This window comes from Pezoporus wallicus, unplaced genomic scaffold (genome assembly GCF_028554395.1).
Source record: "Pezoporus wallicus isolate ANWC-B61680 ecotype Strahan unplaced genomic scaffold, APGP_CSIRO_Pwel_v1 contig_2348, whole genome shotgun sequence".
In the NCBI taxonomy this organism is placed as follows: Eukaryota; Metazoa; Chordata; class Aves; order Psittaciformes; family Psittacidae; genus Pezoporus; species Pezoporus wallicus.
The window spans coordinates 440,501-468,368 of record NW_026636985.1 but is presented as its reverse complement, the minus strand read 5'-3'; the positions used below and the strand labels follow the sequence as shown (position 1 = coordinate 468,368).

The 27,868-nt window shown below is 42.7% G+C and overlaps 1 protein-coding gene across 5 annotated transcripts in view; it reads left to right on the top strand.

Moving 5' to 3' along the window:
- Nucleotides 1-26,115, top strand: part of UNC5D (unc-5 netrin receptor D) — a 132,810-nt gene extending 106,695 nt beyond the window's left edge. For 2 of the 5 annotated variants that reach the window (XM_057402488.1, XM_057402487.1), the window contains exons 8-17: nucleotides 3,960-3,992; nucleotides 7,617-7,802; nucleotides 9,579-9,956; nucleotides 11,311-11,395; nucleotides 13,774-13,942; nucleotides 15,533-15,760; nucleotides 18,623-18,772; nucleotides 22,046-22,210; nucleotides 23,601-23,779; nucleotides 25,749-26,115. In XM_057402488.1, the coding sequence (XP_057258471.1) occupies nucleotides 3,960-3,992; nucleotides 7,617-7,802; nucleotides 9,579-9,956; nucleotides 11,311-11,395; nucleotides 13,774-13,942; nucleotides 15,533-15,760; nucleotides 18,623-18,772; nucleotides 22,046-22,210; nucleotides 23,601-23,779; nucleotides 25,749-25,953 (1,778 nt within the window). In that variant the 3' untranslated portion in view covers nucleotides 25,954-26,115. The remainder of the gene's footprint in view (nucleotides 1-3,959; nucleotides 3,993-7,616; nucleotides 7,803-9,578; nucleotides 9,957-11,310; nucleotides 11,396-13,773; nucleotides 13,943-15,532; nucleotides 15,761-18,622; nucleotides 18,773-22,045; nucleotides 22,211-23,600; nucleotides 23,780-25,748) is intronic. The other 3 variants (XM_057402490.1, XM_057402491.1, XM_057402489.1) reach the window with 3 other exon arrangements.
- Nucleotides 26,116-27,868: the final 1,753 nt, after the last annotated feature.

The window sequence follows — 27,868 nt, the reverse complement described above, 5'->3', positions numbered from 1 at the left end:
TGCCTTCTGAAAGGTGCTGCAGAGGAACATCGAGGTTGAAAGCAGAACTACTTCAGGCCGTAAGGAGGCAGTTGCCAGTTCACCTTCCTCCTCAGAAAGCAGGGTTTAGAAAAGAGGATAAAAATCAAATCCATCCCATGACAGCCCCATCAGTGATTGCACAGATAGTGCAGGAGTATTTATTTTTGCTGTTATTAAATTGGATGCCTACGAAAGAGGGCAAACTGACAACCCCAGAGACATAGTTCTCTGTTTATCCACTGAATAGATTACAACAAAGCAGAGCTTCCAAGCTCCTGCTTTGCTTCAGCTCCCTGTTAAGGACGCCAATAGCAAGCACTAGACACAAGCCCACGGCACCAAGTGGTGTGATAGGTGGTCCGTTGGAATAGTTACAACGTGACAACTAACTTAGTTTTAATAATTACCTGAATTATTAATTACTATTTTCATTGTGTGTCAAATGCTTTGTATAAAGTCAAGCTCTTTGCATCAGGGCCTGTCCCTCTGCTTTATGTTTGTACAGCCCCTGGTGCAAAGATTATTGTTAATGAACCACTAACCTGACTAATGGCACTGCAGTAAAAAAGAAAAATGCCCCAACAAGCTGAAATCAATGGAGCCAGCCCAGGATTCACCACTGCCTCTGCACAAGAATTCCAATTCTTCTTTGCTGTGGCATTTAGAATCACTTTATAGATGCAGTTTTAAGAACGTGTAACTGGTTTGCACCCCCATGTGCAAACAGAAGTCAGTGGTGCATGTCTGAAAAGAAGTGTCTGGAATAGCAAAGTCTTTCTCTTTCAGCTGCAAATCACTTTTCTACAAATGGGACTTAAAGTGCTCTTAATTGACTTAAAATGTTCTTAATATGCTGTGTGTAAAGAACTTGCTGCCTTTAAATAAATGGATCATTATGGGTAAAAAGATACAAAAAGCCTGTTTGAAAATGGGAGTAAATTTTGCACAGATGGAATCAACCTGTGTCACTGTGGCACACAAAGCTTGTAAAACGCAACTTTGATGTTGAAATGAACTATCAGAATCATTTTACAAAGGATAAGTGGCATAAGTAATAAACCCCACATTTTATGATTTAAATGGAAAGCCATTTAAAATCTAAGCCTACTCGGGGTGCATGTATTGACATCAAAGCAATGCTATTTAAAATTAACACAACTAAATTCTCAGCTTATGCTGAGTATCAGTGGGGGGGATCTGCTGCTGCTGCTGAGTTTTCCCTGCAAAGGTGAGATGGGATTTGGGGAAACTGAACTAACAACAACACTCTGCAATGAATTCAGAGACAAACAGAAAGCAAGATTCTGTCTCTGCTGCAAACACCAGCAATTTTGCACCTAATAGTGGGATCAGAAACTGATCTCCAGGTATTGGGGGGGGTGGATTTCTGCTCTGGTATAGTTTGGAGTTGAGCGTGTTGTCAGGATTATCCTTTGTGTAACAGCACTTGTCTGGAACTGAGTGAGCTCCGAGGAGTGAAAGAGGAAGCTAAAGCCCCAGTGACATGAAAGCTGCTGCTGTTGGGTAATGAGTGGAGCTGCCATCAGCTCGGGGCTGTGTGTTCTCTGTGTTCCACCAGCTCCTTTCCTCTGCTGGGGTGGGGGTACCAGGAAGTGTTCAGAGTCTCCCGTTTCTTTCATCTTGCATTGTGCTGCTCTCCCTCCTTTATGGGTCGAGCTGTATGTATCTACTTGTGTCAGAGTATTTTTAGGGCTGTAATTGCTTTCTCAGCTAACAGGAATTGATGCAATTACCCTGTTTTTTAAAAATCCTTTTCTCCTGTTCATCTTCCAGTCTGTGCCTTTTCTGCTCTGCTTTCCATCCCCTGGGGAATTGTGAAGGAAATGCAGTGCTGCGCTACAGAAAACTAATCTCCTGGAGGTTATTTATCAGGCACAACTTGTTAACTTTGTTCCTTTTGTGAGGCAAGAATAGAAACGAAACATTTCTTTGGTTAACAAGTAAGAACTTCAGTGTAAGTAAGGGCGAGAGTGTAAGATGCCAGGAAAGCACAGGGCAGATTGAACTGGCAGAAAAACCACTAATCCCTAGCATGGATTTCCAAGTTTGGAGTCAGTTGGTGAAGAGGAGATAACTTTGGGGTCTCCTCACAGGTACTTGGTCCCTGACAGGAGAGGCTGGGCAGAGCCTGGAGGTGATGCTCTTCCATCCTCAGGAACATCCTGTTCCTCGCTTTGGCATTTGATTTTCTGGCTGGATCCAGACAGTCCAGTCTGGAACTGAGGAGCAGCTGAAAGTGCTCTTCTTTCAGGGAATTTCTTCTGGGACTTGTAACAATTGAATAGATAGAAACTTAAATGCAGGAGAAAGGTAGAATTAGCTGGGGATTTGATAGGTAGGAAAGATTGCCGGGCTGGGGGGAAACTGGAGGCTGACCCAATCCAAATCCCCTTCACTCACACGATTCCTGATACCTGACTCATTTCTTGCATATTTGTTCTTTCGTTGTTGATTCCTACCAGTATTCTCCATAGTACACTCTTCCATGGTGGATTTCTCTCTGTCTTGCAGAGGTGAAAGCTTTTTCTTTGCTTAATAGAAGAGAGGGTTTCACAGAGCATTTTGATTTACTTTTATCTGTGTGCTTTAATGTTATGTTTTATAACTTCAAAACCTATTGATTTCTTTTCCCAGTGCCCCCAAAAGAAACAAACAAGTAGGCCATCAGCAGATGAAGTACAAACATGGTTTTTTACTAATGCATCATAAATCACCAGTAATTTTGTTTTCCATTTCTCAGTCAGCCATGATACTGAGTATTGCCAAGAGGCTTCTGGGCCCAGCAGTCCCACCAGGCTTTCTGGGAAATGCATTTCAGTCTCTGCTGTAGGGAGCGTGATGTCAGCAGCATCAAACTGTTTGTTCCTATTGCAGAGCTCAGTGTGACACAATTCAGTTGGTGTTTATGTCCATCATTTCCAGCAAAGATAAAAACAACCTTAAGAAGGGAAATCCCCTCCCAGCAAACTTTGGCAAAGCCCAAATCCAAGAATCTCTTGGGTTAAGTATTATTAAACTGATCATGTTTTGAGATAGTAAAAATAACAGAAGGTGCCTCATAATCCATTTGCTTTACATTTGGGTGAGATGGTTTAGTGTGAGGTGTCTCTGTCCATGGCAGGGGGTTGGAACTGGATGATCTTAAGGTCCTTTCCAACCCTAACTATTCTATGACTCTATGATTCTACATCATCACCCAGCAAAACACTCAACTGAGCATCCTGGACCATGGCGTGGTTTCCACTAAGGCACAGGATGCAGTAATGGTGGTTGTGCTGATAACCCACCCCTGAGGAAGCCAGTCCCCGATCCTTCATCCAAAACCATCAAAAGAGAAACCGGGGAACAACTCAGTCAAAGGGAATTTCCTTACAACTCAAATATAATTGCATATGCGTGGTAGCATATTCATCTCTGTGTTCTTTATATACACATATAGATGCCATTATTATATATTAAATTATAGCTGCCATCTTTAGATACATAAATGTGAATATATTGTACATGTTTATATTTTATAAATTACTTGTTTAATTGTCCATTACCTTTCCATCTGTCAAACACATAAAGAAATAATCAATTCTTAACGTTCTTTGCCACATGAGCTGCTTCAAAGCATTGAATTTCCTTACTGCTATATAATATTCCGAATCAAAGCACCCAGTAAAACTAACAAAGAGTTGAAATAACCAAGGGAGAAACAACTGCAAAGAAACAGCCTGAAAGAAAGAGATTTAGAAACAAAAGAAAGGGGGGGGGAAATGAAGGGAAAGCTGTGGACAACATAAAATATTCACATTGTGAGCAAACAAGGAGACGATGTTTCATGTCTAGAGCTACACAGAAGCGATAGTGGAAACAGATATGCTCCATGTAAATTTATTAAGTGCAACTTTCTCTCTCTCTCTCTCTCTCAGATAAAAAACCTCTTCATGAAATAAAATCCCAAAGTAAGTTATTTTTTTTTTCTCTTGTAAATACGATTTTTCTCATCTTCTCTGCCATCCTGTTTGCTCAGGAGCTGAATAAAGCTGAAGGTTGTGTGAAAGGCTTTCATAGCTACTGACAGCATCTTCTTAGCAACTTTGTGGTGGTAGTTTTAGCCTGAAAATAGTCATTTGTGTCTGAGTGGGAGCTCTTTCTGCGTTGTGCATGGCTTGATGCTGGTCTCTTGCAGGTCTGTAATTAGAAAATGAGAAATTAATACAGGGGTTTGTGCTTTCTTGGTTCCACCACTGGCTCTGAACTTGTTCAGCCCCTTTCAGCGTTTATCAGCTGGTGAAGGGACTTTATCTGCATTGCCCTATAGACAGTTCTCATTTACATGCTGCTGGGGCTTCTCTCCTGCACTTTTTGTTTCTGAGTCTTAGACTGATTTCAGTGGAATTCTAGTTCAGAGCAGCACACTTGGAGTGAACTGACTGAAGGATACGATTTCATCCAACCCACAGTCAGCCTCTGTGCACAGAACAGTGCTTTGTTCTGTCATAAACCCTGGGCAAAGTTTGCAGGACTTCTGACTGTTTAATTTCCAGAAAAAAACACCATCACTGAATTCTGGCAAATGGATTTATCAACACATTTTTGGCCTCATTCCTTTCAAGGTCTTAAATCGACAATCCACCTGTACTGAGAAGTAACACATGCAGTTGTTTGCATTGTCTGAGGTGGGTCCAGCTCCTGGAGCGTAAGAGGTGTTTGAACTGAGCTTAGGAATTGCTGTGGTTTTATCTGCACAGTTCCCATTTAATTAGAGAGTCTTGAAAGAGTATCAGTCCAATCACTTTATTTTCTGATTTATTACAGAAGTAACTTCAGTGGAATTGATTTTCTCATGTAAGAAACCAGGAGAATTAACGGGTTTGGTTGTAGCTGTGGGGTTAGAGCCATAGAACAGCTTCTTGCTGTTCAGCAGAACAGGACCTTGGTTTAAGAGTGCATGAACTGATGCAAAATCAAAGTCAATTATGAGGATCACTGAGAAACAAACTGTTTTACTAAGTAGCCTCTTGCACAGCTCTCTGGCTTTTGCTCCTTGTTCTCAAGAACTGACTGTGTGAGGGAGCGGGAACCACAATGAGGGACAGGGAAGCAGGGCAGGGTGGAAAGCTGGAAAACCCTTCCCGTTCTTATAGCAAACTCTAATGGCAAACAGGGGATGTATGCCCTGCATAGCTCCTGAAAGCACTTATTGTAAATGAGATAATTTAATCAATTACGTTTCCTAATGTACTAAACCAAATGTTTCATTTTCTGCTCCTGCACATCTTAAATTATCTTCAGGTGCTTTATGAAACTTAATCATAGTTAATAGAAACTTCATTACCATCAAATGTGCTTTCAATAAATGTTGTGTAACAGTGTCAGGAGGTGGAGTGAAATATAGGCTACAATTACCACCGACATGTATCGTGGCACTGGAGTGGCTGAACTCGCGGTGCTCCAGCAGCGTCCCTGCGCCGCTGGCCGGGAGGATGCGCTTCATTACACAGTAATTGGATGACTAGAAATGTTTTCTTTTCTAGTTTGTTTGGTTTTCACTTTGGTCCCTTCTGGGAACAAATGGAAGCAGAAAATGAGCCCGTTCCCCAGTTTGCCATGCTTTGCTTTTGTCTTTAATGTCTGCTCTCCCGCAGAAGGAATTAGCCATTAGATAAGAGAGGAAGGTTGAAGAGATTTGGAATAGCTCTTCCGAGTCTTCTGTGAAACGGAACAATGCCCATTTTATTAAAGATAAGAAAATTCAATCAGAATAATTGTAAGATTTTTTTATAATAACATCCTGTATAGAAAATTATGGAACTGAAGCTTAGGGATACTTCACAGTGTTCACTAAAAGCAAGATTCTCTCCAGAAAGGTTTTGAGTCAAGACTGTTCTCATGTTGAAAGTTCTGTTCTTGCTCTCAGCTTTAACCTGTGTGCGGTTATAAAAGTATGAAACTTAAATTGCCTGACGTCTGAATCAATTGAACAGAAGCAGCCAAGCTATTTATGTAGATTTAGAGTAATAACTTGCACTTACTCACAGGTGAGAACTTGAGGTGTGTTTTACATGCTGGTTCTGATGGCAAGAGATCAATTTTCTACCTGTTGCCATTATGGTGGCAGTAATTTTTTACTGATAGGTTATTTCTGCATGTTTCAGGCTTTATAATTTAGTATCCCACGAAGGTAGAAAAGGCAATTCAAATTTTCAGTACTTTTCTGTTTTAAAGTAATGATCAAAATGAAGGGCTTAAAGAGGCTTTACGGTAAAATAACCACCAGCTCTCAGTGGTTCTGTAGGAAGAAGACTCTCCCACCACATCACATCCCTTCTCTTGGCTTATTCATTGTACTAAATACCCACAAAAATGAAGCCAGCAATAGAGTTTGCAACAACAAAATAGCTTGGGGATAGAAAACTGGAAGAAATAGAAACACAGTCAGTTTCTGTACTTTTTTTTCTGCACCTGATTGTAGAGGATAAACCAGAGGTAAACCAGTATGTGATTGGCACTGGACTGGGATTCAGGTTGGCCTGGTTTGATGTGTGGGATTTCCAGCCCTCCCTTAGGACCCTGTCTTTCTGCATCTCCTTTTCCTGTCTGGTGTAAGGGAATATGGGCATCTCCCACTGTTAGTCCCATACAATTGCCTTGCCAGCTAACAGTTTCCTTTCTGCAATGTCCACCTCTCTGGGATTTTTTCCAACCTTTTACTTTGGGGCAAATGTAATGTTCTAAGTGGGTTAGAGCTGTTACACCTGGCAGAAGCCTTCCCCCAAATACCATGTGAGTTCAGTAGTTGGCTATTTATTATTTCTGTCCATTGTGGTTTATTTACTGATACTGAGGAGTCTGGATTTCCTGGTTACTTCTTGTCTCTGGCTTCTGTTACTAATAAATGCACTTTGTGTACCAAGTGCTTCACACTAGACAGCAGAAGCACCACATACAGGATAAGAGATGATGTATAGGGTTAATCCAGGTTCCTCTCCTCCTCTAAACCAGAGTTTGGCATTAAGGGAACTATCTAAGACAAGTAATGCCAACTAATTTAATTTCATGGTACGTGGTCCCAAATCCCAGAAGATCTCGGATAGTGGGACTGGATAATTCAATTACATAATATTGCAGGTTTCATTTGGATTCACTCAAAGCAATGAGTTCTTTTTCTCTGCTGTAAGTTTCCAGTCTTAGAAAACTTGGTTGTGAGCTTAATGCACGGGTGCCAGCACAGACACTGTTTGGGTTCTAAAGACTGAAGGTCTTTAAGTGGGATCTCCTCAGCCCCTCTGAGCAGTGAGAAATGGACTGTGCCTTCCTGTACTAAAGCTCACATGGAAAAGGAAGAGGGGAGGGAAGGAGAAAGCTGCACAAAGGTTTATCAAGGGATTCATGACCTCCTGGATTAGCTCCAGAACGCAAACTCGGTGATAGAAAGACTCGGCCTTTAAGGGCTGTGATCTCCACATCTATGTCTCAAGCGTCACCTCCCCAGCCTCAGATCACCCCTCTGCTCGCTCCAGCCAGCACCAGGCGGAACGTTCGTGTGTGTGTTGCTGATTTGGCACCTGCTTTTCTCCTTTCAGACATTGAGACTGCCAGTGACATCGCCCTGTACTCTGGCCTGGGAGCCGCAGTCATCGCTGTAGCCGTGCTGGTGGTCGGCGTCACCCTGTACAGGCGGAGTCAGAGTGAGTACGGCGTGGATGTGATTGATTCATCTGCACTGACAGGAGGCTTCCAGACATTTAATTTTAAAACAGTCAGACAAGGTTAGTGGTGTGATTTCATTCTCTTCTCTCCAGAGCTCCTACTGCAAAGAGTTACTAAGCTCATATTCAATGAGTGGTGGTGGGAGGGCGGCTTATTGCTGAGCAGCTGCGCTGAAAGCTGCGGTGCAAGGAACGGGATCTGGTGCTTAGAGCTGTCTCTTACTGTCTGCTGTCTGTCATGGTAACACGGACAAGTGCATAATCTTTCTTGACCAGGCTCTTAAGTGCTTTAGAAATACTGTCACCAGCTTTTACGAGGACATTTGTGACTTAGGAAAAGCCCAAACAAATCAAAACAACCCCAGGAAGCATGTCTGCAGTTCCTTGCCGTTCTATTACAGACCTTCTATTTCCTTTAATCTATTAGAAGTGACAAGTTTTTACTGTTCATTCAAGAAACCCAACTTCAAGTATTTTATGAGCTGCTGTTAACATGCAGATGTCCACATTCTGGGGGGAATAAACACGTACTGATGTGAAAAACAAACTCAGGAAAGCCACCAACACAACGCAACGTGGCAGAAATCCTTATTTTCACTAAAAGCAGCTCTCAGGTGTTCTCTGGGATGTTATTGCCTTTGGACAGAAAGGAAGGGGAGGAATACATGTGGTGATCACTTCCAAAGAGTGTGTTTCTTTAATTCTGTGCTGACATTCTATCACAGAGACCTGCCTTACTGTGGGTATGCTAGTTGGGGGGTGAAACATCCCCATGTCTCTCCTCTCTTTGGGAAGATGTTGCACAGTTTGGGGGGGGGTCTGTCGTCTTTACACTTGCTTTACTTTCTGGGAGACGTTCCCCACCAGGCACGTACTGCAAGAGACTGGATAAAGGGAGACAAGGATGTTTGAAGGATGTTTACTCACTAATTTAAAACCTCAAGCCTTTAATTAGTCATGTAATTCCCAGTGACTGTCTCAAATAGTGACTTTTTCCTTTTAAAGCCTGGTTTTGAGTCTGGGGAATTGTTTGTTTGACTTAATGCTTCAAAGACATTCGTTCTGGATGCTCTAAAATACCTGACTGCGGCAGTTGCTCATATGCCAGGATGTGATTAGTTCAGTGCCAGGTACTCTGGGCTCTCTGTCTTGGTGGGAGGTTTAAAGAAGAGCATTTGTGAACTAAACAGTTCAGGTGGAAAAAGGCCAGTTCTCAGGATTTGCTGAGAAAAGGGAGCACATTCCTGACATATGGACAACACACCAGTGTGATCCACATTCTAGTCTCTGCAGAAATGTATTTCTAATGTTAGCAACCCAACCTGCAGCCCCTTACTAAAAACCAAAGAACCACCAAAAAAACCTTAACAAAAAAGGACCAAACCAGCCAAAAACTTCAGACCTCAAATCTATCCTTTCCTTCTCTTTTTTTCAGAGGATTTTCTGAGCTAAAGTGCTTCTAAATGAGTAACTCTGGTGTTTTCTTCATACATTACTCTTGTCCCACTTCCTCGTCAACCCACTTCCCCTCACACATGAAGTTGGCATTCACAGTAAAGGTCTGCAGGTAGACAGAGAGCAAACAGGCATTCACACAAACCTGAATCCCAAACAAAGGGGGAATTCCTTTTGGATTCCTGCACTCTGGAGCTGCCTCAAGTGCAGCAGACACAGTGGTCAGAGGACTTGTTAGATCTGTGGCACCATTTTATCCGTTCTTTAACATCAGCTTACGTGATTTTTTGAGCTCTGAGGGTATCAGGAAGGAAGAGCAAGTCTTTGATTGAGATTTCTCTCTACCACCTTGACACTAACTCTGGGTCTGGTTCCTCCCAGGTAATTCCCTGCTTTTGAACTCATCCATGCAGCCCGACCTGACGGTGAGCAGAACATACAGCGGGCCCATCTGCCTGCAGGACCCCATAGACAAGGAGCTGATGACAGAGTCTTCACTGTTCAACCCGCTGTCAGACATCAAAGTCAAAGTTCAGAGTTCATTCATGGTGTCCTTAGGGGTGACAGAGAGAGCCGAGTACCATGGAAAGGCGCATTCTGGGACTTTTCCTCATGGGAATAACAGAGCTTTTGGTACAATACAGGCTAGAAACAAGGCTACGTACATTCAGAACCTGTCTTCTATTTCAACCACAAGTGAACTGAAGACAACTGCCATTTTTGGACACCTGGGAGGCCGTCTAGTGGTTCCAAACACAGGTGGGTAGATCCTTTCTCATTGAAAGCATATAGAATAATTTTAGATCAAACTTACTTTGCCTGATGGAGCGTTCTATAAGTAGATAAAAGAAAGGAAAGAAAAAGGGGCTCTCTTAATGCAAATTTTGGGAAGTAGAGCATGTTGCCCACACAGGAGATGACTGATCAGAAGAAAGCTTGTGATGAGTAGTAAAGAGGCATTATGCCTATTTGAACTGTTATAAATTACTGCCTCTCTTGATGTTTTCAGCATGAAAGTCATATTAATCAAAGCTGTTGCTTACTTGGATCCTGATCCAAAAGAAGGGCTCCCCAGGAAGGAGATCGATACTGGATCAGCATCTTATATAATGGGGTCATATTCAAAGCAGAACCTACAGCATCAACATCTGACTGTGTTAACATTGTCAGACTTCATTATGTGACTGAAGGCTGCAGCATATAACAAACAGCCATCCCTGGAGATCGGCTTCCTCTCTCCGAGAGGACTCCAGCGTGCCTTTCGTTAGCATTTGCCCCTGGCTTTCTGGGTTTCTCTTGCTTTTAGCCTAAGAGCAAGACAGATTCCCAGGGTGGGGCACTTCGAAGTCAGCTGCAGTTCAGGACTGGGCTGTGCACCGACACATCGCAGAGGAGCTGCTCAATTTGCATTAAGAAGGAGAGTTTGTTTTGTGACTTCAGAGTTCCGTGGGATGAACTTCAGACTGAAGAAGTTGTTAAATTAGCTGAAAACATACGGCACCAAATTAGAATCAGATCAAGGATGTTAAAAATCCTGGCCCTGCAGTATGTTGCACTACATCATCATGTTCATATTATGCTGAATGAAATTCCTTATGTTGGATACTCTTGCATCAGCTGTTTCAGCCTTAAGGAAACAGCTGATGGTAGCTTTTGTTTCCACAGATTATTCCCTTTCTAAGTGGTGAAGTAGACAAAGATGTCTGCCTGTACCTGAGGATGCAGAGCAGCCTTCAGCCACAGCCGGTGTCACTCAGGGACACAGAACAAAGGGAATGCGAATCCAGTGTGAATCCAGTGTCACTCAGGGACACAGAACAAAGGGAATTCACCTGTTTAAGAGCTCTGTTGGAGCAAGAAGTTTTTAGGCATGAGGGTCTATATGATTCTAGATAATTCCAGGCTCTAAAACAGTTAAATTAATAACTAAATTAATAACTATGTGGTTCCTTTCATCTGATACAATGTTGTAGCAGAACCACTATTTCAGAGGAGCATTCCTCTGCTCCCGCAGTTGGCCTTTGTAAGTGTTGTAAATCAGAGGCCAGCTGTGCACTGCTCTTTACCTCCAGAGCCTTTCCCAAAGGTAAGCTCTGGCTTTGCTCTTTTGTAGGAGTCAGTTTGCTGATACCACATGGAGCAATTCCCGAGGAGAGTTCATGGGAAATCTACCTTGCCATCACTCAAAAGGAATCCAGGTAAGAAGGACATAAAAATATCACACACATGCACACACACCCCCTTGTTCCACCATCAGGTCTCTGGTGCAGATGCTCATGATTACTCTCCCATTGGGAGAGTAAATACTGAAAGGCAAATACTAAATTCTTCCCTGAAATTCACTGCATCCAGAGAAAAAGAAAGGAGGGTACTTGTCATAGTTTCCTCTTCACTTCTCCAGTTAACCTTCACAGTATTCCAGCATGGAATTGGGTATATTAAATGCTGGCATTTGGTAATGTTTCCTTTTCCTGCCTTGCCTAATAAATGGCTCAGAACTGCATGAGAGTCTTAATGCCATGTCACTTATTACACAGAGATGACTCTTGCTACTTGCAACAAGTGTGAGAGTTCATCTAATTAACCAATTTCAGTTCATTTGGCATTAAATAATTCCCAGAACTCCCATATGTTTGTCCAATATGTTCTACAAGGGGAAGGATTCTTTAAAGGGATTAAATAGCTTCTTTCAGCCTGGCCCATCATCGGTCACTCACACACCCTGCTGCTGATGCTGCCTGTGGAGTCAGTGGTGACAGAGCGGCCCTGGCACTTTCCCGAACTTAGGGAAAAATAAAGATGTATAAAAGTTGGCTCGAGGGTTTCTAATTTGGAGACATTTGTCTTTGTATTTGATATTTAAGAAATGATGAGTTCTTAAATAAGCTGTAAGGAGGTGATTTAGGGTAACTGCTGTAGGGGTTTATTTTAAGGCAATCAAATACCATTTGTAAAGGGTAGCAGTGGTTGAGGTTAAGTGATGGGGTTCTGTGTTTCCCTAGCAATGCAGGAGTTGTGAAAAACTGTTTGTTATTCCTAGATACAAACAGAAGCAGGTAGCATTCTGCTTCAACTCTTCGCTCTGAGTACTCATTCAGGGATCAGGTCAACAGATCTTGGGCATCTGTAAAGGCAGTGGGGCTGCTGCCGAGATGCTCTGTTGTGGCTCTTGTTCTCACTCCAGTCTTCACCTCATAAATACTTGCACGTGTAGTCTATAGTACACTGAGATTGTTAGAACTTTTCAAGTCTTCAGCAAGAGTGGTGGGGCTTAAGTGCACTTCTAAGCTCCTGCTACTGCAGTTAGAGTGCGGATGCTATCCCAAGGTGAGGTGAGAGATGTGCAAAGTCAATTTGCAGGATTGGAATCTGATTGATTTAAGAGCAGGCCAACACCTAAGTGTGCCTACATGAGAGCTACATTCACTTAGAGCTGTTATCCAAGGTGGTTTGGGTCACCCGGGTTTTAATGTGATAGCCACGGAGAGCTCAGGCAGGGGAGGGGTTTGGCTGTTGCTCTGTTGCTATTGTAAAGCTCTGAAGGGTAAAGTTGTTAGCTTGAGATGTGACAGGGGTATTATATCCTGATTTTTAGGGAGGGCTTTTTCCCTTATTTCAAGCTTGATTTTAATATTGTATCTTATTTATATCTTGGTTGAGGTTATTGTCCTTATTTTTATCTTGGAAACACCATTTACTTTGTTTTTAACCCAAAACCAACAGGGCGAGATGCTTAAGTTGCTTGGTTTAATGCGTGCACGTCACCCAGTTTGTCACTGGTTCTGCACAGGTATTTAGTGTAAGGGGTACAGAAACACATTTAATGTGGGATGGGGTTGAATTTAGATTGGAATGAAAGAAAAGAAATGCTTCTTGTGGGGTACTTCATCTTTCTAACTTAGCCAGCAGTTAATGTGACCAACCACAGGTGATTATAGTTGGATGAGATGAATCCCCAGACTTAATCGTGGTGATGGGCACTCCATGTGCTGTGGTGGAGCCCGTGTGCACAAATCTACTTCCAGAGCTCAAGGTTTCAGCAGAGCAGTCCCATCCCTCCCAGCTGCTGTAGGTTGCACCGAGCTTGTTCTTGCTGCAGGATAGGAATGTGTTTGCAAAGCAGGGAGATCACGCTCAATCTGGGAGAATGCATCAGACTGTGTTTTTAAACCATAATTTGTTTTATCTTCACTACTGTGAAAATATTGTTGATGACAGGCTTTGAAGGCAGAATTAGATGGTAATACTACCAGCTGGTGCATAAAGCAGGGCTGACTTGCACACAGCAATTTGAGTGGTGGATTTGGTTTCAGCAAATTGAAATGTGATTTTTAAAGACCAGAATCCTAAAGTGACCAGCCAACAATCTGAGTTAGATGTGGCCTAATGGTTCTGTTTCATCTCCAGCTACTGCTTCTACATGAGAATTAGCACAGTAATTGGATTCTTATCCTTAGATGTAACAGATGAGGGAGGGACTTAGGGGTTTAACTAAAATCCTTTAAACTTTGCAGTTCAGTTCACTTCTCCTTATTAAAATTGCCTGACAGACGTTATTGTCCTTCTCCCCCCCAAGCCTAGAGCCAGAGGGCACGGATGTTCTTCTAGGGCCAGAAGTCACGTGCGGGCCCTCAGAGGTGGCTGTGAGCACCCCCTTTGCCCTGACCATACCGCACTGCGCACAGGTCAATTCGGAGCACTGGAACATTCACCTGAAGAAACGCACACAGCAAGGAAAATGGGAGGTAAGTTCAGACCTCCCTCACTCTTAAAAGGTGCTAATGGTGGACGCAGGGTCGCTCCTACAGGCACAGATTATGTGACAGAAACAGACAACTTGAAAAAGAGGGAGATTTTGCATATTGTTAAGCAGCAGCTAAACTGGTTTCAGCCATTTCACTCAGGTGTGCAGAACACTTAATGGGCTATCCCGTATGACAGGAGACAGTCTGGTTTCTCAGATCACTTAACAGTGGAGCCAGTCAATCAGTCTATTGTTTTGATAGATCACAGCTCCCACAGAGCCTCATGACACAACAGATCATTATATCCAGGAATTTATCATGACATAAAGTTATGGAACTGGTTAAAAATACACACTTTGTATACATGTCATTTCTTTTTAACCTAGAAGGTTAAAAATCTTGTCTCTCTACATGTCATTTTAATGGGCATTCAGTGACCACGCTGTGCTCACAACCTCTGAAGGATTAGTGTACTTGCAATGAAATATTTTGCTTTTTTAGTTGAACATGTATTTTCTAGTCCGGATTTACTGGGAAATTAAGCTTTGGGCATTTGTGACATGGGCATCTGATCATTTGGGTCTGTCCACCTGCATACTTTGAAACTGCGTGCTGGGCAGCAGTCTCCATCACTGCTGCATCCTCCTGCATCATTTGCAAGGACAGCCTACTAATAATATTCCTGAAGGGACAGCTAAAGCATGAAACAGACTGTTGTTCACCATTACAAAAATCCACACAGGACAGAAAGGTGCTGAATTTCCCAGCTATGAAGTGTTCACTGTACACAGTGGAACCCCAGAACTCAGTAATGAGACACAAATCCATAGTTGATCAGATTTTAGTGCACTGCTGCTGATGGACCTGCCTGGTTCTTTGCAGTGTAAGGGGGAAAACAGTAGTTAACACAGTCCCAGGTACCATAACTCACTTCAGAGAAGGAAGAGGATAAAGCACTATGATGTTTGCTGCTCCCATTTAAACCACTGCAAGTTCAGCTTAGGTTTCCTACTTTAAATGCATTCAGTACTTAGTCAGCTCCATTGTGTTGGTTACAAACACCCTGGAATGAATAAAGAGCAGAACACCAGGCTGCAAACCACGCAAAAGCTCATCTAATGATGTCGTAATGCAGAATCAAGAGTAGTTTTTAGATACAAATAACATAACTGTAATGCATGCTCTGAAAGGAAGTCAAATACCAACAAGTAAATACCAAATACCAGTAAGCAAACCAAATTCAAGGTTTGCTTATTGACATTAGGGGAAAAATTAGCTAGCAAGTCAAGAGCACTTGAAAAAAGATGCTAAAATTGCTTACACATCATCATTATTATTAGCTGCTGTACACACTGAGTTCTGCACAGAGCGTTGCCATAAATCCTCATGCTGACTCAGGGCTGAGCTGGGAGTATTTACTCACCTTCTCCCTTTCCCTGAGGTTAACACGAGTAGAGAGTTTGCAGACTGGCCCTCAGAAATGCTTTATGTTCTAGTTGAGTGAAACTAAATAATGTTGTGACTCCTGTTGTCAAGGCCTATTGGTTTTATTATTATACTTTATTTTTAAACCTGAATTTCATTTTGCAGGAAGTGATGTCTGTGGAAGAGGAAACTACTTCTTGCTACTGCCTGTTGGATCCTTATGCCTGTCACATTCTCTTAAACAGCTTTGGAACTTATGCTCTTATTGGAGAACCGATCTCTGACTGTGCCGTTCGACAGCTGAAAGTCGCCGTTTTTGGCTGCCTGTCTTGCAATTCTCTGGATTACAATCTGAGAGTGTATTGCATGGATAACACACCTTGTGCGTTTCAGGTAAACGGTTTCCCTTTACTAACTTGCTTTTATTTGTCTTCCATAGAGTATTAACATTCCTTGATTCCTGGGGACAATCCCTGGGCTCAAATGGATGGGAATACTGTACTTTTTTATGCCACTGCTGCATGATTTGGAGTAAGTCCCTTAATTTCTCTGCACTGTTGTCTGACTTGTGGATTTATGCTGCAAGAGCTGCAGAACAGCCACACTGTCCTTTCGTTGTTGGGCAGGTAGAGGGAACTCCACTTTGTCCCCATTCCACAGTAACCAGAAGCCACGTAGCCATGGGTAACACAGCACAAAGCTACAGCTGATAAGCAGAGGGTTAGGTTGAGCTCAGTGCCTTGGCTCTGCGTGGCCCAGGCAGAGCTGACTTGCATCTGAAGCTGAGTGCTCCTGCACTACACGAAGACATTGTAAGTCTTTACCACATCCTGTATAGTATTTATCACCTTTACACTCTCATTAGTCAGTACAGGATTTCCTCTCCTGTTTAAAATTTGAGCAAGAAGAAAGAGATTCCCCCCCCCATCTCTTTAAACAAAAATTCAATTACAATTGTGTGTTTCCCCTTTAAAAAAAAGCCCAAAAACACAACACAAAACCCCACAAAACAATTCCCGAGTGGCAATGAAAACTAACAAGATATTTCTGCATGGTGTTCCAGGATAAAACAATGCCATTCACTGGCTTTTGCAGCCTTAGGAAACTCAGAAGCTTTAACAAAATGGTTTTCTTTTGGGAGCTGAAATGAAGACAGTTGTGACAGATGAATTTCTGCTTCCCCTTCCTATCATACAGAATAGAAACATGAATCTTAATGAAGCAAGCACTAATGTCTGTGTGCCTCTAATAAAAGCAAAGCCACTGAAAGCATTGTTAAAGCCTTACAATAGCTTTGTAATTATACCCTTTGTAACACTTACACAATTCGTGGGCTACTCGTGTTTTGCTGGAGGAGCCTGTAGAAAATTGTTAGAAGAATAATTACCAGACTGCCACATTCACAGAAATCAGAAGAGGGTGTTTGTACATAATGAGACAAGTGTGTATTTATTAAATTGTACTTCCCTTAAACACAAGCAACACTTCATCTGGTAAATGTGAAGGAAGTGGTGAATGTGGAAAATACCCATTTCTTTTGGCTTAAAAATCCAAGTTGGGAATACCACGTTTGGTCTGGCTAAAATACCAGGTGATTTTTCACTTTGTCCCTGTGTGAACACTTCTCCAAGAGACAACTTTGTCCTTTATGTAATTTCTAGTGTGTTGGTAACCTCTTGGCTTACCAAATCCTTTGTCTGTTGCCGATGCTCATGGAGTTCAGGACCACATGCATTAGTAAAGGTGGAGCAGTATTTATAGAACTACAGGACATTAAAAAAAGAATTCCAACACATTCAGGGAATTCTGAGAAACAGTGATGAAATAATAAACGCCCTTTGCAGCTGGAAATTAAAACCTAAAGTCTCCTTATTCCTTCCTTCCTATAAACCCAGCCACCAGGAGTTAAACCACGCTGAATGCCTGTAAATTGGGCTATAATGGAAATCCATTATTACAGTTTCACAAAGCTCCAGCAGTCATTATATTTTCAGAAGGTCGCAGTGATTCCAGTAGCTCTTCTAACAGTCCCTTTGCTACTGAGGAGCACCAAACCTCATGGATGTACCCAGATTTTGTATACTCTATGTGCATAAACCGTATTTTGGTCATTTTGGAAGAGTGCTCACTAGCTGATTTGTAAAGATGTCTGCAAGCTTCCCTCCCTCACCGGTGTCCTTGCTGAACACTACAGGAATAAACATGGTGCAAGTACAGGCAGGGGTGACTTTTTACTGTTCGGTTTTAAATTCACAGGTCTATAAAAGCTGAGGTTGGAGCAGACCTCTAGAGGGCTGTAGCGCAAATCTCTGCTCAGAGTCAGCCCTTGCAGCATCACTCAGGGTCTTGTCCAGTTACTATGAAAACGTCCAAGCAAGGAGAAACGAACGTGAACATTTTGTCTCTCATGTACACTTGCTGTAGGCCTTTCAGTGCTCTCCAAAGTCCTGAGAGCACTGTCCCACCAAAGCTGCTGCTGATTTAATCTGTAACTGAGTAGACCACTCACCAGGCATGCCTGAGGTTCTCACGCTTCCTTTTAGCCCATTGAGTAAATACCTTACTGAGCTTCTTATGTCAGGTTTAAGGAACACTACACAAAACCCATAGGGGTTTTTTATCCCAAAGCTTAATTAAAGCACCAAGGACAGAATAGAAAATGGACTAATTACAGTGTTGTCACGGTTTAACCAGTTTTCATTTTCCTCTTTGGAGGGAAACAGCTTTACCTGGAAATGGGCTGTCGTAGTCTTGTTTCCCCTTCCACGTTGATGTTAGAGAGCTCTCCGGTAACAAACTGCTGGCAAACTTCTCCTTTGTAGTAGGGATCCTGCGGGATGCAATAAAATAATAACAGTCAAACATGAGTAACTTTCAATAAAAAAACTGGCTAACTTTGGCCTGAAACCCCTAAACATGACAACAGCTACCAATGCACTGCAATACCCGAGTTTCCTTCTCAGGTTCTGCTCTCCAAGCATGACGTTCTTGGGTAGTGATGCCGAGGCAGCCAACAAGACAGTTCAGTGTCACAGGTGCTTCATTACACACAGGGACATAGAACTGACACTGCTGACCATCCTTCTGACTCCAGTGGTGAAATGCCAGTGTCCATCAGCTGCCCCAAGAGAAAATCCTGCATGTACCCCTATGGCTGTAGGTGAATGAGGCCCCTTTCATAAAGATGAATTTTCATTAGATTTGGTATTTGTTCCTAATCCTGAAAAAAAATTCCTTCCTCCTCTGCCATTGCAGGAAGTGGTTTCAGATGAAAAACTCCAAGGAGGACAATTACTGGAGGAACCCAAACTTTTGCATTTCAAAGGGAATACCTTCAGTCTGCAGATATCTGTCCTCGATATCCCTCCGTTCCTTTGGAGGATTAAACCATTTACTGCATGTCAGGTACGTGTCCATTTTCTCTGCTCACATTTGAAGTTCAGAGGGAGTCAGAATTTTGACATGACCCAAATAAGATGATGTTCCCTTCCGCTTTTGCAAGGAGTGGGTTTAATCTCTTGAGTGTGCAACAAGAAAGCATCGCCTTCAGATTTTGACAAACACAGATTTCATGTACAACAGAATGCTTTAAGTGTTTCTCACTTCACAAACATGCAAGCTTGTACTTCCTCTCATTTCAATCACCTCCGATGGAAGGCCTATGTTCTTGTTAAATTTATCACTCAGGATGGTTTTGATATCGTTGTCAGTCTAACTTCAAGATAACTATGAATATATGGCTGAAAGGAACATTCAAATTGAACAGTTAAATGTCGTGAGTTCAAAGAGCGGCGCATGTATGCTAAGAATTAAAACTGAGAGCATATTTTTTCTGTACTACATCAATGAAAGAGGCTGTTGAAAACAGGAAACGAAAAATCAAAACAAAATAACAATTTCTAAGTAGATGGTTCCTGAAAATGACAAGTGATGTGCTGGCACATAAAGTGGGTTAGTCTGTTAAAATACAGAACTCCGTTAGACTCATCTCCCTTTTCCCAGCAGCACAGAGACAGACAGCTCTATATCATCCACTGTCTTGGCAAAAAAGTGGTTTTAAATGTACTACCATGTTCTCCAGAACGGCTCTAGGACAGGCAGAGGATGCCCAGATGACTGTGCTCAGTGCAGGGCCTGTTCTCTCAGCAGCCACTGAGGGTTGAAAGCAGCATGTGCAAAACCTCTGCTCACACACAGGCTGACTCAGGGCTGATACTGGAGCCAGGTATTTACATGTGATAACTGAGTAGAGTTCAGGTGACTGGGGAGAGCTGAGAAATAGAACGGTTGTTTCTAACAGAAACTACAGAACTGCTTACACTGGTTTGTATTTCCCTCCCTGTGCAGTGGCCCATTTCTTTTGACAGCTCTGATTTGGTTCCAGCCTTTTGATATATAGAAGAATCTCTTTTCTCCATGTGGAGTTTCTTCCCGTGTATGCTTGTTTTCTCTCCTACATACCACACTTCTTTTTAAAGCTTGATGTAGGAGCTGGCTGTTCTGGTTGTCAAGAACAGCTGAAAAGAGCCTGTTCCATAACTGTCTATTGGATCCCCCAAATGAAACCATGATCAGATGGTACAATGAGGGAAGATGTGTGTTAATGATTTCTCAGATAAGTAAAGATCCTGCTGCAGGGCTTGAGCAGATGAATAAAACTGGTAAAAGCAGTTAATGGCAGGTGGGAGTCAGGATTTCTCCAGCCTATACTAAGTGCCTTTGTTTGTCCTGGCCATCCTGTTGGAGCAGATGCCAAGTGCCTGGCATCCTGCCTGACACCCTTCCCACCCTGCTCACAACTAACTAGGGGAAACCCTTAAAACCTGGCTCAGTGTTAGAGCAGGAAGAGGCTGTGATAAGCATGTGAAGAAGCCAAAGGGGCACCTTTGGGGGCTGGCAGCAGCTGTCCTCCTGGTGGTTTGTGTCTCTTGGAGGATCCAGCATCTCTCTGTAGCTATGAGATGATTTACGTGCCCTCTCTCTGCTAGGAACATCATTGTAAAGGGAGATTAAAACTGAAAGCATTTCTGGAATACCTGAAACATTCCTCATCCCACCCTGCTTTGCCCGCCCTGTGTTATATTTCCTGTGGTTCTCAGCTGAGTGACTCTTCCACTCTGAATGAAAGCAGAGATGATTACTCTGGAAAAATCTAATTACAGTTGCTCCACTTCTAATATTTTGCTAATGTTTTCTTTATCACTGTTGGTATCTTGCTGCTGCTGCCAGCTCAGGATCTAACCACAGAGCTTATCACTGTCGCTTAGCACGTCATTACAGATAGCCTGAGACACACAGAAGAAGCAGTAAACTGCAGATCAGCTACCAGTACAACTCTATCCTCCCTTGTTTAATCTTGTCTCTGAAGCGGAGGGTGAGGCTGGTCTGTGGAGCTGTGTTATCCCCACATCACCAGTGCACAGCTCATGTCTTCAGGGACACAAAGACTGTAACCTAAATCAAGAAAAAACTGCTTATAGGAAAGCAAGGATGGTGAGCTTCCACATGGAAACTGATCATAAGGACTGCGTGCATGGTTTACTCGATTTAACCAGCTGAGTGTGACAAGTGACTAGTTGGTCTCTCAGTTGTAACTCTCAATGTTGAATACTGAAGGAATGTGAAACTCTTTAAACTAGCTTTCTCGTGTTACAGTTGTTGCTCACTGAAGCTGTTTGATGCTGTCCTGTAATCATATGGATGAATGCTAAAACACAGTAGAATGAAATACTAGTAGCGGTCTTTTTCTCCCTTTTTCCATCAGTCTCCAGGTGGCCACTTCTGCAGGATTTTTCAGTATTTTGGAATTAATAGAGATGTTTGATTTAACTGTTTTTGCTACTTACATGCCTTCATGACTACGTGTAGAAAACCAAAGTGGGTTTATAGCTGGTGTTAGTTTGGAAATTAAGTGTTTTGAAAGCATAAAGAGAGGAGACCAGAAAGAGAACTTTGGTATTTACAAAGTGATCATAACCTAGAAGTTAGCTGCCCCTATGTACTTCTCCTATTTCCATACATTTTTAGGAACCCAAAGCAACCAGAGATGCCAGAAATCTCTGATGATTAATTGCTGCAGTTCTGTCTAGCATTTGATGAGGGCATCCATCCCATAAAGTGTCCTTGGCTGAAGTAGAGGAGTCACTGAAAGTAGTCACAGAATAAAACAGGATGATACTAAGAAGTAAACCAGACTGAGCACTGGTGTGCACTGGGCTGCATGTGGCTACCCAGGCAAGTGGGTGTTTTTAAATAGAGATGGAACATAAATACAGAAAACATCCTATCCTGCTCTGTGCTGCATGAGTTACAGAGGAGGTACAGTTCTTGATGGGAACATACTGTATTTGGATTCTGTAGTACAGGGTGATAGCAAGGAGACACAAATCAGAGTAAGAAAGAGTTCTGATCCCTGCCCAGGAGTAAGTGCATCTTAAGTTTCACTTTAAATGAGAGTGTCTCATCATCTGTGTCACTGAATGGAATATCAGCTCTGAGTAAATGTAACCCCCCAGTATTTATCAGCTGAATCACCATTTGATAGCTTTGTCCTGCTCTGAGCTTGCAGCGTGTCAGTAAACACACAACTGCACAGAAAAGAAGGGTTTTGTTCCTGTGTTGTGATGGTCTCCCCTTCTCTCTCCCCACCCCCGTTCCCATGGGATACGTCTCCCTCAGGAGGTGCCGTTCTCCCGTGTGTGGTGCAGCAGCCCCAAGCCTCTGCACTGCGCCTTCTCCCTGGAGCGCTACAGCCCCGCCACCACGCAGCTGGCCTGCAAGGTCTGCGTGCGGCAAGTCAAGGGCCACGAGCAGGTCCTGCAGATCCAGACCTCCATTCTAGAGGTAAAGCATCCTCTCTCCTGTTTGCCTTGCGAGACCCCATCCCTCCCCATTTTGTCCTTTCTATCCCTGTGTGCTTTATCTCCCGTTCAAAACTATTCCCATGTATATAAAGCCATGCAGATTCTTCCATTAGAAATCAAAGCACTAGAGATTCTGCAATTCTACTACTGCTACTCTACACTGGAGATTCTACAATTCTAAAAGTAATTTATATTCAAATTGGCGACAACAGTTTTCTTGCAAAAGGTTTTGAAGAGTTTGCAGAGCACCCAGAGGTGACAATGATGGGTTGTGTGCTGTCTGGCCACTTCCTGTTCCCCTGTTACAGCGTGCTGGGTACAGCCTGTCTGGACTGCAGCTTTGCTCACAGGGGAAAGGTACCAGACTCAAACAAGCTGGGGACGTGGCCTACAGCAAAGAAAACTTTAGCTCCTTCTTTTAAATTATTGAGCCTTTTTGTTGATTAATCCAAACTAAAACTTCTGGATTAAAGGTGCGTGCCCATTGCCAAATGCACCATGCAGGGAATGCAGCAACTAAGGAAGAAACCCTCAACCACCTTTTTCTGTATGAGACCATCCTTAGAATACAGCCACGTTCATTACTGTTACTTCATAAAATACTTCCATCATTCTATAGCTATCTCAGTAGTACAATGTTGCTGTTGCCATTACTTTTTCCTCCCTGTCTGTCCTTAAGTCTCCGGAGCTACAGCTCTGCTCTCACAGAGATCTGCTGGATGGAGGCTTTCTCGTGCCCATCTCAAAAAGTGCTCGAGGAGTGAGGAGAATTTGACTGTAGAATAAATAGAGAAATAACAACTGAATACTTGAATTACTCCTTGCTTTACAATTCCCTGAACTAACCAGGTAGCCGTAGCTTATCTCATATGTGCAGGGTATGAAAATTTACTACTGTTCTGCATAGTTAATTTAAACCAGTCAGACCATGGGATAGATCTACAGCACTATTACTCTGCATGGATGGCTTTGGGGAGGTGTCATAAATGTTGTATGAAGAGACTATAGCATCGTTGTTGTTCAGTATTTATGCTGCATTTCACTGCAACGAGTAACGCATGGAAATGTGCCTCCGTTAAACAAGACTATCGTTTCATAGGAGAAGGATGGGCCAGACCTGGCTTCCCAGGAGATTTCTAATAGGGAAAAACAGGTACTTACAGAATTTAGGTATTTAAAAAAAAAAAAAGACCACAAATGAGATATTTGTGTCCATCTTTTAGGCTGTCTCAGTTCCCCATTTCTAAGCAAGAGTCTCTGGTATAACTCCTAGTGTTACTCTTAGTAGTTTGCCTGAGAGCTGCCTACAGACCAAGGTGGACAGAAGGGTGATGCCCTCACTAACTGTTTTGCTGTTGTATTCCACGCAGAATGAAAGAGAAACCATCACTTTCTTTGCACATGATGACAGCAACTTTCCCGCACAGATGGGCCCAAAAGCATTTAAAATCCCCTACTCCATCAGGCAGCGGATCTGTGCAACGTTTGACACACCCAATGCCAAAGGCAAAGACTGGCAGATGTTAGCACAAAAGAACAGCATTAACAGGTAACAAAAGACACTTTGGAAGATGAACGTTTACATGTGCAGTGGGAATAATCTGCTGCTGTTCTGGGTTTTTTGTTTACTTGCTGGTATTAAAGATGTGAACACAGCGATTATGGTCCTTAGGCTCAAGGATAAGCTCTAGTTCATACAGTCTTTTAAATATGACAAGCTGCTGACACCAGGAACTGCTTTATCTGAACGCTACCCGAGGTTTGCTTCCAAGGTCAGGTTCTTTGTTGTGGACCAGACCTCCTCTTCATTGACCCACAGGAATGGGGTCTTGGTACAGCACAAACTAGAGGACTTTGGCACTGCTGTGTAAAGCAGTGCTTTAAAGGACTTAGGAGGGTACATGTTCTCTGAGGAAAATCATCTGTCCTGTTGCCTTGGCTTCTAGCTATCTATTTTGTATTCTAAAATGAATTACTCATTTTGCAGGTTTCAGGGTTTGTTTTGTTGTGGTTTTTTTTCCTTAGTAAAAGGCATATTTAAAAAAGAAAGTCATGCTCTACTGTTGGGAATAATAATGTTATGATTATTAAAACTGAAGGATGCTGTAAAAACTAATTTACTACTTAGCCAAGCGGAATTAAATTGGTGGAGGCAGTTCACTCACAGAAATATTTTGTGACTGTCACAACCACCATAAATATGTTCCCAAGAGGGCAGAGGAATGCTTCAGTCAGGCAAAATAACTTTTCAGTGGTGCCTTGTTTTGCCTGGGAATCTCAATAAACCACATCTGAACTAAAGAAAACAGAGATTTGTAGTCTTGCAGCACTGAGAGAATCACAAAGTTCTGCTTTACTTACCAGTGTTTACTACCACTGCCAGGCACTATCATCTCCCTTGTTCCCACTCCTCATGGAGGAGGTTTCTCTTCCTCAGGAGGCTGAGAGACCGCTTACTGAGGAGGCTACAGTGACTGTGTAAGACCAGACTGGTGATAACCTGTTATCTGTTGGTTCTGCGGTGGGGACGCCTGCTGTAGGGTCTTTGCAGTATCTAGCTTGCTAAAATCAAATTCACAGGTAGAAAAAGGAAGTTGTTGAGCAGCTGAAACAACCCAGATGGTGGGGCATGAACACCTGACCGCATCGATTCCCACAGATCTGCTGTACAGCGTAATCCATAATATTTCCCCATCTATTTCACAACACAGGCCACTGCTGTAGCGGTAGTTCTGCTGAAGTCAAGGTGTTACTTGGCAAGAGCAACAGCCTGGCTTCAGCTCCTCAGGGTAGACAGGAATCTGTTCTGGCAATGCACTGGAACGATTCCTATCGTGGCTACAAGGAACTTCTTCAACATTGGAATTGCACTACACATACACACACTATTCCCTGTATGTTCCCTTTCAATCTCCAATAGGGATGAATGTGCAGAGGGAAGGGAATTAGGGAAGCCCGAGGAAAAAAATGGTTTCTGCCTGATTTTGACTGATGAGAACAGTACAGAAATAGTCAGTAATAAATATTTAATTATCTTGGAGCTGGCTTAAAAAGCCAGACATTGAAGTCCAAATTCCCTTTTCTGTGCTATAGGTTTATCTGTTTCTTCCCATATTTATAGATCCGTATCTTAATGTAATACAAATGCATAATAACGTTTATGCTTGTGAATAGATAATGTATTTATTCAGATCATCATGTCCAAAGCCCATAAATAAAAGGAGTTAGGAGGTACTGTGTTTAAGATACTTGTTTTACCAAATTCTTTGCAAATATCACCCCTGCAAAGTCCTAAAAACTACACATTAATCAAATACAAATTCACAAATTAAAAGATGTCATGTCTTCATAATCACAAGCATCAATTTAAGTAAGCGACATAATTCCTCTCCCTCACTGTTTTTGGGTTTTAAACACATTGACAGTGCTAGGCCCCAGAGCGCTTTTACGTTCATGGTACCTACAGTCTATACTGCTCCTCATCCTCTCTGTTTCACCTTTTTCTCCCCTCCTATTAGGAATCTCTCCTATTTCGCTACACAAAGCAGTCCATCTGCTGTCATTCTGGACCTCTGGGAAGCCCGACATCAACACGATGGTGACCTTGACTCCCTAGCCTGTGCCCTGGAAGAAATAGGAAGGACACACTCCAAAATCTCGGACATAACAGAAACTGAGGTTGAGGAGCCCGACTTCAACTACAGCAGGCAAAACGGACTTTAGTCACTCTCTCCATTCAAGAACTGAGGGCCAGCTTTGACTATGACACTAGAGATTCTCTTTGGCAGGGAGGAAATAAGGGTTTCTGCACATCAGGGTCTGCATGGAGACAGACACTCAGTTCCACAATGCAGTTTTCAGTTGGAGGAGCAGAAGCAGCCCTATTAAAAACAGTAATACTGATATAAAGCCTAGTGGAAATCAGTGAATATGATATGGAATATTTGAAGCCACTAGAGGTTAAACCTGGTTTAAAGCTTTGGCTTCTTGGGGCCTGGAGCCCCCTTTGTCGCACTTAGAGTGGGTTTAAGATGCCATTCAATAGCATCAGTTGTCCCTTTGTATCTGCTACAGATCTTCTCCTGTATCTTCTCCTGTTCAGATGTTTGAGGAATTAGAGGATCTTGTAACTCTTTAATTGATATTGTGTGTGTTCCGACCACTTCCTTTTAAACATTCAATCACTTAATGAATGTACTGCTGCTGCAGAGCTTATCCTGTTAACAAAGGAACAGAACAAACCCCTCCTCTGTGGAATTAGTGTGTGCCTGAGAGAGATTTTCTCAACTTCTTGGTCTGCAAATGTTCATTTAGTCCAAAAATGTTTCTTTGGGGGTGGATTTAAATAACCAAAAATCACACGGGAAATCACCAGCCCTGTTTTAGCAAGTTTACACATTTTGTGCTTACTTTAGGTACTGAGGCTAAACTCAAAAGTCAAAGTGAAGTCAGGCAGCACAGCTTGATTTTGGTTTCGTTTCAGACTGAAACAATAAACCCCACAGGCTCCTGCCAAAAATGGGCTTCATTCCATTGTACAGCCTGCAAGTCTCACAGGACGTGAAGCTCGGCTGTGCTGTTCCACGTGGTTTAGTTACAAACATGGCATTGACCACCAGATTTACCCAGAATGGAAAGCTAAGAGAATTCTCCTCGGTTTTTATCCATTACATACAAGAATAACTTATTACTTCAACTGAACCAAAAAGAGCTGTCACTGTGAGCAAGTGGAGCTGGTGCTGAGCCAAATTTAACCTTTATTCTTACTTATGTATTCTTTAAAATGAGCCAAGGAGCTCTGGCCGTGGGCTGTCAGCTTTGGTGAGAGGGACACTATCAGTACAAAGCAGGAACAAAACTGGGATTGCAGGAGCTTTATGGAAGTGCAAGAAATGGAAATCGAGCGCTCTGGGTTCTTCCCCGTGTTTGGCCAAGAGCAGCACGACAGGCCACAGAGTAGGTATGTAGTGTGCCAACCTGTAATAATCCGAACCTGTTTCCTTACCCAGGTTCTAGTCATAAAAGGAGTGGTGAACCACCCTTGCTTTAAACCATGGCTTGTTCTCGCTGCTCTAAAACTGCAAATCTCATTGCTTGCCCTGCTCAGCAGGCTGCAATAGTGTTAGACTTATGAATACTTAAGATTTCCCCCAACATTTTCTGCACTTTCGTATTTCATGCAGCCTGACATGAGAGAGTTCCTGTTTGCAGTGGGAAATCATAATGGCTGTAAGCATATTTGCGACAGAGACAAAAATACCTGCTTCTTTGGCTGCAAGCTGTCACTGTTTTCAGCAGCACATGGTTCTATCTGTGTTTGAATTATATTTCTAGTGACTTCCAGTCCTCCTCCTCAGAAACCTGTTCTTCATTGGACAAAATGTCAGGAATTAAGTAAAAATAGGGAATGGCATCCACAGCAAGGCGGCAGAGCTTTACTGAGCTGTGGTTGTCTGGGAAACCAGCTCCAGGTTTAACTGCACTCTCGGGCAGTTAATTTGTGCTCAGCTTCTCCTTAGATGCTGTTTAATTTTCAGACTAGCTTCTATTCCCTACCACAGCAAAGAGCAAAGCACCACCCTGCAGGTGCTGAGGCACCCACGTCATTCCATAGAGCTGCGTGTTGCCCCTCGTTTTC